We start from the raw sequence: 13,532 nt of genomic DNA, 5'->3' as shown, positions 1-13,532 counted from the left end.
TCTCTGAGGAAGGAAAGCCAATCACAGAGGAGATGGGGCGGGTTCCGGCCATACCATTGTGCTTCAGGAATACAAGAAGATTCCACGACCTTTGGGAGCCTAGACAGAATATTTTTATTAAAAGGTGCGTTTAAAAAACTACTTGTCGTATTCTGTCCTCAGCGGAAAGGTTCTGATGGCCATAAACGGTTTTCAACTTATGCAAAAAATGGTCTGTCCCTAAAAAGTAGTCCCTAACGTGTAAAAGAGGATTAATTCCTATAAAGAGAGCTGTTAGTCGTGATTACTGACACTGGATTCTTAAAATTACAATAATGTCTCTGAGGTAGGTGATGGGTTCCTTGGAGAGAGATAAGCGGAAGGATATTGTGGACAAATATTTATTTAAAAAAAAAAGACGAAAAGCGCAAGAAGAAGTAAACAAATGAAGAATTAAGAAGTGCCGCCTTAAAGGGACAGTGTGATGGCCTGTTGTGCATCAGCCTCAGACTAGGCCTCGGGAGATGAGAGGGCGGGTTCGAGTCCTGAGTGACGTCGGTCCTCAGGCTACTACTCTGGGGACCCTTAAGTGAGAGCAGCCACCTGGGCCAAGAGCTGTCTCCGTACCAGAGGTGAAAGCAAAATGGTCAACCGCGACCGAGCACTCGGCCTGAGGCCCGATCGAAAGCGCGTGGTGAGGATGAAGGACTCGCCCCGAACCCCGGCTTCTGCCAAAGAAAATGGCCTCCTGGGGTCGACTTGGCCTCTTCGCTTCCGATCTCGCGAACCTTTCCTTAGCCAGGATAGAAGAGACTGGGCTAGTTGATACGAAGTCTATGTTGGGGAGGGGTCCAAAAATGAATACGTTCCTGAAAGATGGGGGATGTTGTCCACAGAGATGAGACTTGGGGGTGAGATGAGACTTGGGGGTCGGGGGAGAGGCTTCGAGAAGGAAGGCTGGAGGCCTTTCCCAAAATGGGTGTGTTTGGCCCAGGGCCGTGGGGTACAGTGGGGGTGAAGTGGGGGCTCTGTTCCCCCTTAAAAGGGATTTACACTGTGTTCCCCCAAAGAAGGACCCGAGAAACTCCCTTTAATCCCCGTGACGTAATTGCCACTTCTCCCTTTGCCTGAGTACCTAGTGAGCCATTCTTCTTTCTCCTTACAGCCCAGCCATGATTAAGTGAGATTCTACACATGGAAGTACTTGACCATCGCAGCCATGTGAGATAGGGCAGGATTTAGCCTCCATTTTAGATAAAGGAAAGCTCTAAGACGTGGAGAAATAAAGTGACTTATCCAAGGTCGCCTGACAACTAAGGGGCAGTTCTAACTAGAGCCTATCTTCCTGACATCATCTAATACCATTTTTCTGTCAAAACCACAAAGTCCAAGACTTGGAAAGCTAGTTAAAGGGACTGGCAGCTCTTGCCTTGGCCTGAGATTGGTTCCTCAGCATTCATGTGCTGGCTCAGGATCGTAACTCCAGACCTAGAGGACCTGATACTCTTCACTGACACCAGGCATATGCGGTACACACCTGCAGGAAAGGAGAAAAAAAACCATCAGATATGTTAAAAAATAATAATTTAAAAACAAAACACTGAATCCTTTCCCCTGCACCCCCTCAAATTTGTTTTTTGTTTTATTTCCAGTAACTTAAAAGCTTCAGATCTTTGCAAACTGTTACAAACTTGGCAGTCATCTGTTAGGAGAAAAAAAGATTAAAGTCTTTGAGCTTCAGGTTGCCGAGACTGCACAATGAAGCCCAGGCACAGTGAGCCAAAATGGCAATAAAGAAAATCCATGCAGGACCTCGGGATCCAGACTGCTGGGGACTGGAAAATCTGTGGTCCAGTATTACAGAGCAATAGACCTGGAAGGAGTAGGAAGCACATTTCTGTTTTGTTTTTGAGGCAAGGCCTCAGTATATTGTTGTGCCTGAAATGCAGATCCTCCTGCCTCAGCGCCACAGTAATAATTTAGGTGCACATCACCTCCCAGGTTAAAGGTGTTTTATAACCTGGTGTTTATATAAAAGGATTTAGGAGCTTCAGCAAGAGTGTTGGGTGGGAGGCAGAGGCAGGCAGGTTTCTGAGTTCCAGGCCAGCCTGGTCTACAGAGTGAGTTCCAGGATAGCCAGGGCTACACAGAGAAACCCTGTCTCGAAAAACCAAACCAAAAAAAAAAAAAAAAAAGAGTGCTGGGTGGGGCAACAATCTTAGTGTGAGACTGTCTCTGAGGGGAAGCAAGGAAGAATGCCCCCAGGGGACATGCAGATGTTTTGAAAATGACCATTCTAGCTTGTTTTCCATGTGCTGCCTGAAACCTGGTCTGCCTGAAAAGCCTGCCTTTCTTCTTTCATTACTTAGGACGCACCAAGAGACCAAGAACAAAGGGGGCACAAGCTATGGGGGAAGATGGCCCCATAGTTGAGAGCATTTGTTCTCCTAGGGGATCCAGGCTCTGTTCCCAACATCCCTGTGGCAGTTCACAACATAACCCCAGTTCCTAAGGATCCCGTGCCCTCTTCTGGCCTCCACCAGCACCAGGCATGTGTGATACAGAGTCATATATGCTCATATACATAAAATGTATCTTAAGTGTGTTTTTGTTTGTTTTAAAGAGGAAAGGGGGTCTTTGCAGGCAGCTTGACTGCAAAAGTCAGAATGTCCACACTTCAGGCTTTAGAGGACTTGAGCACGCAGTCGGGAATATGGAAGCTATGGTTGAATTTTACTAGACAGGGCTAAGCAGTAAGGTCTCATCGATAACAGGAGGGGTATGTTCACCAAGGTCATAGAACTCCGGAACTTCTGTATTCTGAGTCGTAGCCTTTTGCCAAATGTTTTCTACCCTCTGAGCACTGTTAAATCACTCAAGTGCCTTATGGTGCAGAAATCGTTCCTGTTTCATAAACAAGTCAATCCAGATTCAGAACAGCTAATCTTTTAGTCCACACTTGCCGAGCCAGCATCGGAGTTGTGAAGCCGACTTTACTTTTCCCTGCGTCCTGGCTCCAGCTGCTCAGCTGATATCTGCCGACACCACATGTTATCCTTCTTCAGCCTTTTTGCTTGTGACACTGTGAAGCCACAGAACCTGTGTAGTGAGTGGTGGCTGTCTTTAGGGCTATCCTCCCTGCTGTTAAAGTCCCAGAGAGTATCTGTGTTTTACAGTGAGGAACAAGGATGGCCAACCCTGGGGAAGCAGTCTGCCTCACAGGGTGTGAGGGAACTCAGAGGAACGAGTCTAAGAATCCCCAGTACTGTCTTTTTGTCCCCCAAGAACAAGGAAGATCCTGGAGCCCAGGTGGTAGCAGCTGCCAATAGCTAGCCCTGGATGGCTCTGCGCACTAGTAGGTGCAGAGTGGGTAGTTTAAAGCCAAATACAGGTTAGTAGCTGGAGCCAGATAGGCCCAGCAGGAACAGATTATCCTGCAGGAGGCCAAGGCCGCCTAGGCAGTTAACAAAAGTTCCAAGGCCAAGTCGCTTAAGAGTTCTGTGCAGGCACTAGGTCCACCACAAATAGGGGTCCAAGCAACGCAGAACTCTGCCCCCACCCCTCAGGATAGAGGCTCAAAGTGGGCAGGCTCTGGCTTTCTAGAAAATTCTTTGAGAAGAACGGTGGTGATCATGATAGGGAGTAACAACCAAGACGTAAGGGCTTGGGAAGAGGCAAGGACGTTTGGAGCCTAGCACTGGGTACCCCAATCCTTACTACTGTGTGCAGTTAGGTCAGCAGTCCTCCCTCCGGGGCGCGGCCGACCAACGCCCCATTCTCTGCAAGAACTCCAGGCTTCCAAGCCCCGGGGCGTCCCCAGGGGCGCTCCCTGACCCCAGTCTGAGGCCTGTTTTCTCCTGGTTCCTTTAGGGAGGAGGGAAGATATTCCTTATTAGGAAGCCCTAGTCTCTGCAGGGGATTTGGGGAGGGAGTGGGACCGGACTTGTGATTGGCGCAACCCGCCCGCTTCCCGCTCTTTCCAAGGGTTCCCAGACCGCAGACTGAGGTTTTCTTTTGTTTAATGAAGTGTTCAATTGCACGTGAATCTTCAGTGAAGTCCAGAGCGCGACGTGTATTTGCGGGTGTGTACGGGGCATCCCAGCCCCCAGCCTACACTTCTCATTCCTCCCCACTCCTGCGGGCTCCGGCCTTTCCTGCAACCAACCTTCCAGCCAATCAGTCTTCAGGCCAGGTCCAAGTCCCAACTTGCCCAAGAGCTGAGCCTCGGCAGGGAGCAAAGTCAGGTGACCCAGAGGGTGGGGCCGGCTCACCGCCAACCCCAAAGTTAGGATGTGCACCAAGACTGCTTTGGGAACTCAGGGCGTAGGTGTGAGCTGCAGGGAAAGATGGGTCTATGGGAGCCCCCATTAAAGGAGGGAGTGCCAGGGTGAACGAGGGTGGGAGGGGGGATTTCTAAAGTTGTTTTCCTAAACCTAGGGAGGCTCAGGGCACAGCAGGACCTTCGGGCACTCATCATAGTCTTCTAAGTTGCTAGAGAGACCCCGACCTTGAGTCACCTCTTCTGGGTTCGAAACTGTCGGAAGAGCCACTGGACAACGAAGGGCCACAGGATAAAGAAGAGCAGCGTGGGAGCCGAGAGCCCTAGGAGCCAAGGCCGAGTCCTGGGCGACCTCTGCTGCCAAGAGGGAAGGAGTCAGAACCCAGCTCAGGTGCAAGTTATATCCTCATAGCCTGCTTCCAGACTCTTTGGGCCTGGCCTCCCTGAGACTGGGAAAGACCTACCCTACTAGCCTGAAGCGCACCCCCCACCCCCATTCTCTCTCTCACACAGTCCAATCCCACGTGATAGGAGAGGCTGTAGGAAGAGACTAGCTTCCAAGCCAGCTCCTCCAGTACTCAAAGGGGGCACCCCGCTAGTAGAACTAGAGACCCTGGGTTGTAAAACACATAGCACATTATTTCAAACAAGGATGGGGTACTCTAGTGTTAGTTTCTAAATATCTGTTCTAGAAGGAGCCAGAACTCCTGGGAAGAGTAATTGATTCTAGGGTTGAGGCAGGGAAGGTGAAGTGAAGCAATGTCGGACATCTTGTACTAAAGAGCCAGGAAGCCCCTAGAGATGAACTAAGGGTCTTGGAAGGATTTCCAAAGTTGTGACAATGTAGTACACAAAAAGGAGCTGCCATAGAAATCTGATCGCCTGAGTTCAACCCCAGGCCTTCCGAACAGCACGGTTGGCCTCTGACTTACACACACACACACACACACACACACACACACACACACACAGAGAGAGAGAGAGAGAGAGAGAGAGAGAGAGAGAGAGAAAGAGAGAACAGTACACAGTGAGGTCTGTAACTCCACTGGACAAGCCAACCCCCTCAAGGCCATCACTGCTCAGACATGGTGCTTAGACATACATGTAAACAAAATGCCCACGTCCATAAAATAAACATTAAAGACAAATAGAAGGGCAGAGTAGGGGCTAGAGAGATGGCTCTAAGGGGGTTAAGAGCACTGGCTGCTCTTCCGGAGGTCTGAGTTCAATTCCCAGCAGCCACAGGGTGGCTCACAACCATCTATAATTGGATCTGATGCCCTCTTCCGCTGGGTCAGCGGCAGTGTGCTCATATACATAAAATAAATCTTAAAGAAAAAAAAAAGGACAGAGTATAGAGCCCTGTGATAGGGTACTTGTCTCGAATGTGAGGTGCTGGGTTAAATTCTCAGAACCACAAAAATACACGAGTGTTTCAGATGGTTAAAATGATGGATGGATCTTTAAAATTTAGGAATCTGTGGTGATAAAAGCAAACAAACACACAAAAGAACCCTAGAAATTATACCATTGAGGAAGCTCCAGTCAAATCCTTACTTTAAAAAACTAACTAGGGCCGGGCGGTGGTGGCGCACGCCTTTAATCCCAGCACTTGGGAGGCAGAGGCAGGTGGATCTCTGAGTTCGAGAGTTCGAGGCTAGCCTGGTCTACAGAGTGAGTTCCAGGACAGCCAGGGCTCCACAGAGAAACCCTGTCTCGAAAAAACCAAAAAAAAAAAAAACCAAAAAAAAAAAAAAAAAAAAACTAACTAGGGCCTGGAGAGAAGGCTCAGTGGTTAAGAGCATGGTTGCTTTTGTAGAGGGGCCGAGTGTGATTCCCAGCACCTACGTGATGCTTCCCAGCCACCCATAAGTCCAGTTCCAGGGGCTTTGACTCCATAGGCACCAGGCTCACACATGGTGCACATGTACATGCAGGCAAAATACACATAGACATAAAACAAATAAATCTTAAATAATTAAATAAACCCAGGCTAGGGATTCAGCTCACTGATAGAGCTTCTCTCAGTGTGTCGAAGCCTTGAGTCCCATCCCAGCACTGTAAAAAGAATAAAAGATAAAGAAGTTGGGCATGGTGGCCCTGTAATCCCAGCACTCAGGAGACTGAAGCAGGAGGGTTGCAGGTTAATTCCAAGGCTAGTCTGGCATACATATCAGGACCCTGTCTCAAAAAAATAAAAGTGAAAATAAAAATAATAAAGACGCCTGACATGGTGGTACATGATTTTCATCTTACCACTCTGGAGGCAGACTAGGTGGATCTCTGAGTTCTCGGCTAGCCTGTTCTACAGGATTTCAGGACAGACGGTGCTACATAGTAAGACCCTGTTTCAAAAGGAGGAGGGGGGAGGGGGGACTTGTGCTTTTTCTGTGGTCAACTTTGATTCTGGGAAACTCCACAGAAAACAAAACGTTAACCTGCTTGAGGACTAAGAGAACTGGAAGGTCAACCAATTTTGCTATCACTAAATCACTGGCCAGGCCACAGTAATCAGGGGTCGCCAAACACCTTACGACAGAGTTTATTAAACCGGACATTCCCTGGCTTCAAGAGGAAAACGTGACATCACAGAGTTGGGATCATACTGTCACCTTGCATCCAGGCCTGCAGTACACTCACTAGCAGTAGAAGGCCCGAGGCCACCTGTCCCCTGAGTATTCCCGTGTTATGAACTCTCTGATGTGGTTTGTTGTTGTTTTTTTTTGTAAAACAATAACGGCTTTATTTGTGTGTGTGTGTGTGTGTTGTGTGTAGATGCCTATCAAGGTCTGATTCTCTGGAGCTGAAGTCTGACATGGGTGCCAGGAAGTGAACCTGGGGCCTCTGGATGAATGGGAAGCATTCTTAAGAGCTGCTCCATCTTTGTAGCCTCTGGAGTTCTGTTTTTTACTTTATTGAGACAGGGTCTTCCTTTGTAGCTTTAGCTGGCCTGGGAACTCACAGCAAACCTCCTGTCTCAGCCTCCTAAGTGCTGGGATTACAAGTATAAACTATACTGGGTTGCAAAGGGAAGGAGGAAGATGCAAGGCAAACCACCATAAGTTCAAGACCAGCCTGGTCTACAGAGTGAGTTCCAGGCCAGCCAGAGCTACACAATGAGACCCTGTCTCAGACAAACAGACAGACAAACAACAAACAACAAACAAAACAAAACCCCAAGGGCTAGACAGATAACTCAGTTAAGAGAACTTGCTGCTTTTGCAAAGGGGAGCTCACAACTGTCTTTGATTCCGGTTCCAGAGGACCCAATACCTCTTCTGACTCCTGCAGACACCAGGTACACATACACACATGCAAGCAAAATGCCCATTCACATACAGAAAATGTCCAGATAAACAAAACACTAAAACCAAACACAAGTGTAAGCTACTACAGCTGGCCTCTGATGGAACCTTGACCAGAATGTTTTACCTGGGTCTGAAACCAGTCTTTGTATCTTATACTCATTCCACGGGAAACTCGATATACAAGGAAGTCATACATGATTAGACCCCCAAAGGTAGGACATTCTACATGTTCCTATGCTGGACTAATTCAGGCTAAGGGAGAAGTTAGATAAAGAGCCAGATGCCCTGGGTTTGATACCTGCCTCCCAGCACAGCCAACAACAGCGATAATGATGGTGAACTAGGGACAATGTGACCCCAGACCAGATAACAGCAGCTGGAAACAGGAGTTCCAAGACAACTAGGAAAATCTGAAATTGGGTTGCATATGTGATATTAAAGAATTAATTGTAATAAAATATATTCAGAGTGGAGTGTAAGCATAAGCATGATGATGCTTACAATTTAGTTATTTTTTAATTTTTGGCTAGTCTAGGACTCACTATGTGGCTTAGGCTAGCCTCAAATATCATGGATCCTGCTGCCTCTGTGTCCAGAGTGTTAGGATTATAATATGCTGTTAATAATCTTCTTTCAAATCCTTAGAATCTGTGAGATAGCTCTGCAAGAAAGGATGCTTGCAGCCAAACCTGGTGACCCAAAAGGTAATCTCAAGGACTCATGTGTCAGAAGGAGAGACGAAATTGTCCTGTGACTTCTACACATGTGTGTGCATGCATGCACATGTACACAAACACACACACACACACACAAACACACACACACCACCACCACCACCACCACCACCACCACCACCACCACCACCACCACCCTGTCCCGTTTTAGCCAGGACTGATGTCATTGGCCTGTGGTTTCAGTTACTTAGTAATGCTAGGTTCAAACCTCCCCCTCGCCCCCTTTTGGCAGTGTCAGAGATTGAACCGAGAGCCCTCTGCTTCCTAGGGAAATGCCCTATTGCTGAGATACACCCCCAGCCCAAGCCCAGCTATTTTAAATCTATAAAAAAGATTATAATTTCAAGTGAGCAACTTAGTAAGACCTTGTCTCTGCTGGGCAGTGGTGGCGCACACCTTTAATCCCAGCACTTGGGAGGGAGAGGCAGGTGGATTTCTGAGTTCGAGGCCAGCCTGGTCTACAGAGTGAGTTCCAGGATAGCCAGGGCTACACAGAGAAACCCTGTCTCAAAAAAACCAAAAAAGACCTTGTCTCAAATAGAAAAAGAGGCTATGGGGGTGGGGGTAGGGAATCCTTTGCATTTCAAGTGGATAAAAGGTAAAACGGGGTGAGGGTGGGGGGAAAATGCTCTGGGGGGAAAGGTGGCAGTGTTGAAATCCTTGTCACCAGGGCTCAGATCCACCATACCCAGTGGGTTAAAGGGTCACACCAGATATCCCCAAGTAGAGCAACTAGGCCCATTCCTGTGTCATCCACACCAGGCTTCTAGGGTGGGTACCAGCAGACTTGGGGCCCTTGCTGTTTAGCTATCACAGCGATAGCAAGAGAGCCCTAAGCACTGAGGAGAGTGCTGAGTATTGGGCACCACAAGAGCAGTTCAGTAATGGTCTCCCATGTTGTGTGCCCTCTGGTAAGCTAAATTCTCAGACCTCTGTTTCCCCTTCTGTGGAAGAGAAATAAAGTCAGGTGTGGTGGTGAACACCTGTAATTTCTCAGCACTTGGGAGACCCGGGACTAGGAGATTATAGATTTTAAGCCTTTGTCCTGCCACAAACAAATAGACAAAAAAGCCTAGCCTGTAGGCCAAATGGTCATTGAGGATTCAGAGGGGGAGGGGAGAGGGATGAAGGGAGGTGGGAGGAAAGCTGGGAGGTGGGGGGAAGAGAATATCAGCACATCAGCAGCAAGGCAAAAAACTTAGGCAGCCAGGCAGGCTGGGTAATCAGGGAATGGTTCTCGGTTCCCACACTCCCCCAGGGGGGCAAACACTCCCACTGGATGGCTTTAATCCCAGCACTCTGGGGGCAGAGGCAGGAGGCTCTCTGAGTTCAAGGCCAGCCTGGTCTACAAAGGGAGCTCCAGGCCAGCCAAGGCTACACAGAGAAACCCTGTCTTGAAAAAAATAATTAATTAATTAAAAATAGAGGTCCTACCATTCTCTGCACAAAGCAGTGGGCAGTTGGAAGTCAAGGGACCCAAACCAAAACCAGCTGGGTGATGGACCGAGAACAGACCTCTGAGGTAATCTTCTCTAACCTTGACATGAAGGAGGAACTCACCTGCTCAAGGGGCTGGGGCTTGCTCTCCAGGCTCTGTAACCTCCTGTGAACATCCTTCATGCTTTCCTGCATGGCCCGGACTGTCCCCACCAGCCATCTGTCCAATTCCTGGGTGCCCATCAGGCTGCCTCCCAACCCCTCTGTGGAGCAGAGAGACACATGGCAAGGGACTCAGGTGACAAGTCATACAAGCTGGAGCACAAGTCCAGAGAAGGGTAAGAATGCCCTACTCCTGCCCCGCAGTGGGGCCGTCACAGGACTGAATAAGCAGCCACTGGAATGTGGCCATTGATTAGCTGTGTGACTCTGGGCAAATCATTCACTTCTCTGGGACTTGTTTCAGCTCCTAAAGATGCTGTCTTCCTCACACCCTGTCTGCTCAGAGGAACTATTTAGGAAAGTATCCCCTTCGGAGATTTAGCACACAATAAGTTCTCAACAAGAAAAAGGCAAACAGAACTCATTGTCTTCCTCTGAAAATTCCAAATGGTAGGCAGAGAGAAAGGACAACTTCCCAGTGCCGTACACCTGTACCTGAGGGTACAGAGGCCAGCGGTCTCAGGGAGAGCCAGGAATGGGATTTTGCTCACCCAGGCAGGCGTTTGGCTGCTGGGTAGCCCTCCCAGGCTGCTCTCCGGCGGCCCCATTGGACTTTTACCTTTGTCCTGACTGGACAGCCCAGGGAAGGCTTAGGATAGCAAGAGCATAGTCAGGGTAGAAAGCTCACTTTTCTCACCAGGGGACTCAGGGCCACTCCTGGTGGTGAGCTCTTGGCCAGCTGCTTCCTTCTGTTCTGCCCAAACCTGCTGAGCGGAGTCCCAGGTCCCAGGGGGGAGGTGAGACAACTCAGACTCAACAGGAACAGGGGACAAGACAGGCAGTCTCACCAACTCTGGCTCTAGCTGCTCCACAGAGTCACAGAAAACCTCCAGGTCCAAGTCTCTGAGTGGCCGGGACTCTGAAAGAGGAAAATGGATAGGAAGGCTCTTAGGAAGGACAGCTGCTCTGGGATTGGGGGTCCTTGCTCTTGGGAGGAGGCGGGAGAGTCGGCTGCTGAGTACCAAGTCCTTCCTTAGGAGACCCAGACTTCTTCCATAACAGGAACAATGGACCCAAGAAATGTGACTCTGCAAACAGTCTCAGAGCTTGGCCTCTGAGAGCACAGAAAGTCTCAGTGTCCCTGCTCCTTCAATATAAACCGGACAATGTGGCATCCAGCTTCTCCTCTCCCGAAAGTGTTCCTTCCCAGTCTACGGACCGCCCTGTATCCCTCCTGCTCAAAACAAACCTGGACTTGGAGGTACTGGCTCCTTGGGGAGACAAGAAGGCTCTGAAGCAGCCTTATGGTCTCTATGCACTCCTGGTTCTTTCCAACCTGTCAAGACACATCACTCAAACTCAAAGGTGGGGCAGGGAAGAGGCTGGCATCTTCCACTGAGAGCAAGTCCCTTGTCCCCATTGGTCATGCATACTGACTGGTGACTAGCCTAACAGGGGCATCGACTGAGGTTCTCACAGAAACCACACCTAGAGCTCTCTGCTCCTTCTGCCCCACAGCTGAACAACCACCCAACAGCCTAGACCCGAGACAGGGCTCCCATCCTGGAGATCTGACCTGTGACTCTTCTCAAGAAGGTTTCTGGGGGCCTGGGCATGTCAGGGATCACCTGGTACAAGGGCTCGAAATAACCAAACATATCCTCTGCCACCTCGCCCAGGGGCACTGTGTCGATCACCTGTGCAGGAAGGGTTCTAATGGGGCAGGCTGGCCCCTCCCACTACCACCCACAAACCCCTTCTCCAACCTCTCCCATACTACTTCTTTTCAATACACTTCCACCTCGTATCAGTTAGGATCAGACAGAATTGGGGGAAAAGGGCAACAGAAAAGTGATTTCCAAAAAGATACCGATGGATAGGAAGCACAGAAGTGCATCCCCGGAAGACTGAGGAGCAAGCTACCATTATGGACAGAGCACAGAGCCCTCAACTACCTTCTGTGCCACCAGCTTCATCTCAGAGATGTAGGCGGACATGGCTTCCTCCCTGCTCATCTTGCCTAGGCTGTTCCAGGCATCCCTAGGAGGCAGAGGTCAGTGAGAAGTCTGGGTAACAGCTGAGGCATTTGTACCCTGCAAGAGGGGAGCTCACCACTTGTAACGTCCAATGGGGTCCCAGAACCCAGGCCGGGGGACCAGGCAGGGCCCCGTGGTAGCCTGCTTGTAGTAGCTGTAGAATCGCAGCATCTCTTCATAGGAGGGGCGGTAAGAGCCTGAGTAGAGGATTGGGAAGGGGAGGGTACCTCATCAGCCCCGGTTCCAAAAGGGTGGAGGCTGCACCTTGGAAGGGCAAAGGTAGCCCAGGATCTCACCCATAACATCTAAGACAGGAAGCAGAGGGGACCCCACCGCAGCCTAGGGAAGAACTTGTCTGTAAACGTTGCAGGGTACAGGCCCAGTTTCACCGCAGGGTCGGAGCCCAACCATCCTGAACCCTAAAATGCTGGTCCCTACAGGCTCACCATTCTTAGGCAGATTCTGAATGACGCTGACTGCTGCCTGGAACTGTTTTTGACAGTCGGGCTCTTCCTTCTCGGTGCCCATGACGTTCCAAGCTCTGGGGCCCTACTTTGGAGCAACTCTGCAAGAGCGAGTGTCAGTGTGACCAGGCCTCATGGTCCACGGTGGCACCAAATCCACTGGTCCAGTTCCCAGAGGGGCAAACTAAGTCCTAAGACCTGATCGCTACCCCAGGAGGTCAGAAGTTGAGCTGAGAAAGCTTCTTCTCCTACCTCAAAACAGCATCAATGGGGCCAGGGTGTCGAGGACCACCAGCTTAGCCATGAGTGGGAGGAGAGACAGGTGGTAAGGGGTCTCAGAGCCACATACGTCCCCAGATGCACCTCTCTAGATGCCCATTTCCAACTCCTGAACGGGTGAATCAGCAAGCGAGGAGGAGTCAGGATGGGAGGAACAGCCATCCACCCTGGCTCCCCGCGCCCCGGCCTCTCACTCACTCCTGGGCGCCTACTGCCAGGACACCAGGGTCCTCTTCTCACTACTCACCAGTGGCTTCCGATTGACCTCTTGGTCCAGAGGGGCAGGGATAGGGCGGGACGCAAAGCTAGGAGAAAAGCCAATGAGAGGCACCGTTTCGTATTCGTCTTTTAGACCCTAACCAGTCAGGAAGGCTCTTTCAAGATTATGCAAATAGTTCTATCCTGCCTCGCCCAGTCAGGCGGGGCTAATTTATGGGTGGCACTCCGCACCGCGCGACAGTCCGAGGCGGGCTGCAGCGCCTCCTGGTGGACACACTGATGGTCGCGGAGTCCTCGCGCCCCCTGGTGGAAACTCACGGGAGTGGGTCGATTGATGCGGGCCCGGCCTATCCTAGGCACCTCGACTCAGCTCTTGGAACACGTCTACGCGGGCAAGAGAGGAGAGTCCTGGAGCCCGACATCCCGCAGAAAGGACACTGGAGCTGAGTCTTGGAAAAAGTAAGAGTAAACCAGAAAAATGACAAAAAAGAACATTCCTGGAAGGAATCAAGAGATCAAGCAGAGGCGAAGGTTTGACAAATAGTAAGAAAATTCAAGATCGCAGTAGTGATGGGGACTTAAGCTAGTGTGAAGAATTTCCGGGACTTGAATAGATGAGAACAGAATACAGCGAG

General features: G+C 50.0%; 1 protein-coding gene and 1 long non-coding RNA gene across 4 annotated transcripts; one reads left to right on the top strand and one right to left on the bottom strand.

The window, feature by feature from the left end:
• The first annotated feature begins 254 nt into the window (after positions 1–254).
• LOC114632133 lies at positions 255–1,296 on the top strand. Its single transcript, XR_003713039.1, has 2 exons — positions 255–673; positions 1,145–1,296. It is a non-coding gene; the product is annotated as an uncharacterized LOC114632133 (long non-coding RNA).
• A 2,685-nt stretch (positions 1,297–3,981) lies between these two features.
• On the bottom strand, positions 3,982–12,928 carry Acbd4 (acyl-CoA binding domain containing 4). Of its 3 annotated transcripts, none has more exons than XM_028780486.1 (10): positions 12,877–12,928; positions 12,652–12,787; positions 12,382–12,500; positions 12,012–12,132; positions 11,855–11,939; positions 11,476–11,596; positions 11,149–11,235; positions 10,588–10,818; positions 9,861–10,000; positions 3,982–4,615 (listed from the first exon to the last, which is right to left on the bottom strand). In XM_028780486.1, the coding sequence occupies exons 3-10, from the start codon at positions 12,461–12,463 to the stop codon at positions 4,493–4,495; spliced, it is 990 nt and encodes a 329-aa protein (XP_028636319.1). In that variant the 5' UTR covers positions 12,464–12,500; positions 12,652–12,787; positions 12,877–12,928; the 3' UTR covers positions 3,982–4,492. The 3 variants fall into 3 exon arrangements, with proteins under 3 accessions (XP_028636319.1, XP_028636320.1, XP_028636321.1); XM_028780487.1 differs by having other exon boundaries at positions 3,982–4,612; XM_028780488.1 differs by having other exon boundaries at positions 10,597–10,818.
• Positions 12,929–13,532: the final 604 nt, after the last annotated feature.

This window comes from Grammomys surdaster, unplaced genomic scaffold (genome assembly GCF_004785775.1).
Source record: "Grammomys surdaster isolate TR1022 unplaced genomic scaffold, NIH_TR_1.0 371, whole genome shotgun sequence".
Lineage (NCBI taxonomy): Eukaryota > Metazoa > Chordata > Mammalia > Rodentia > Muridae > Grammomys > Grammomys surdaster.
This window is presented reverse-complemented; position numbering and strand designations above follow the sequence as displayed.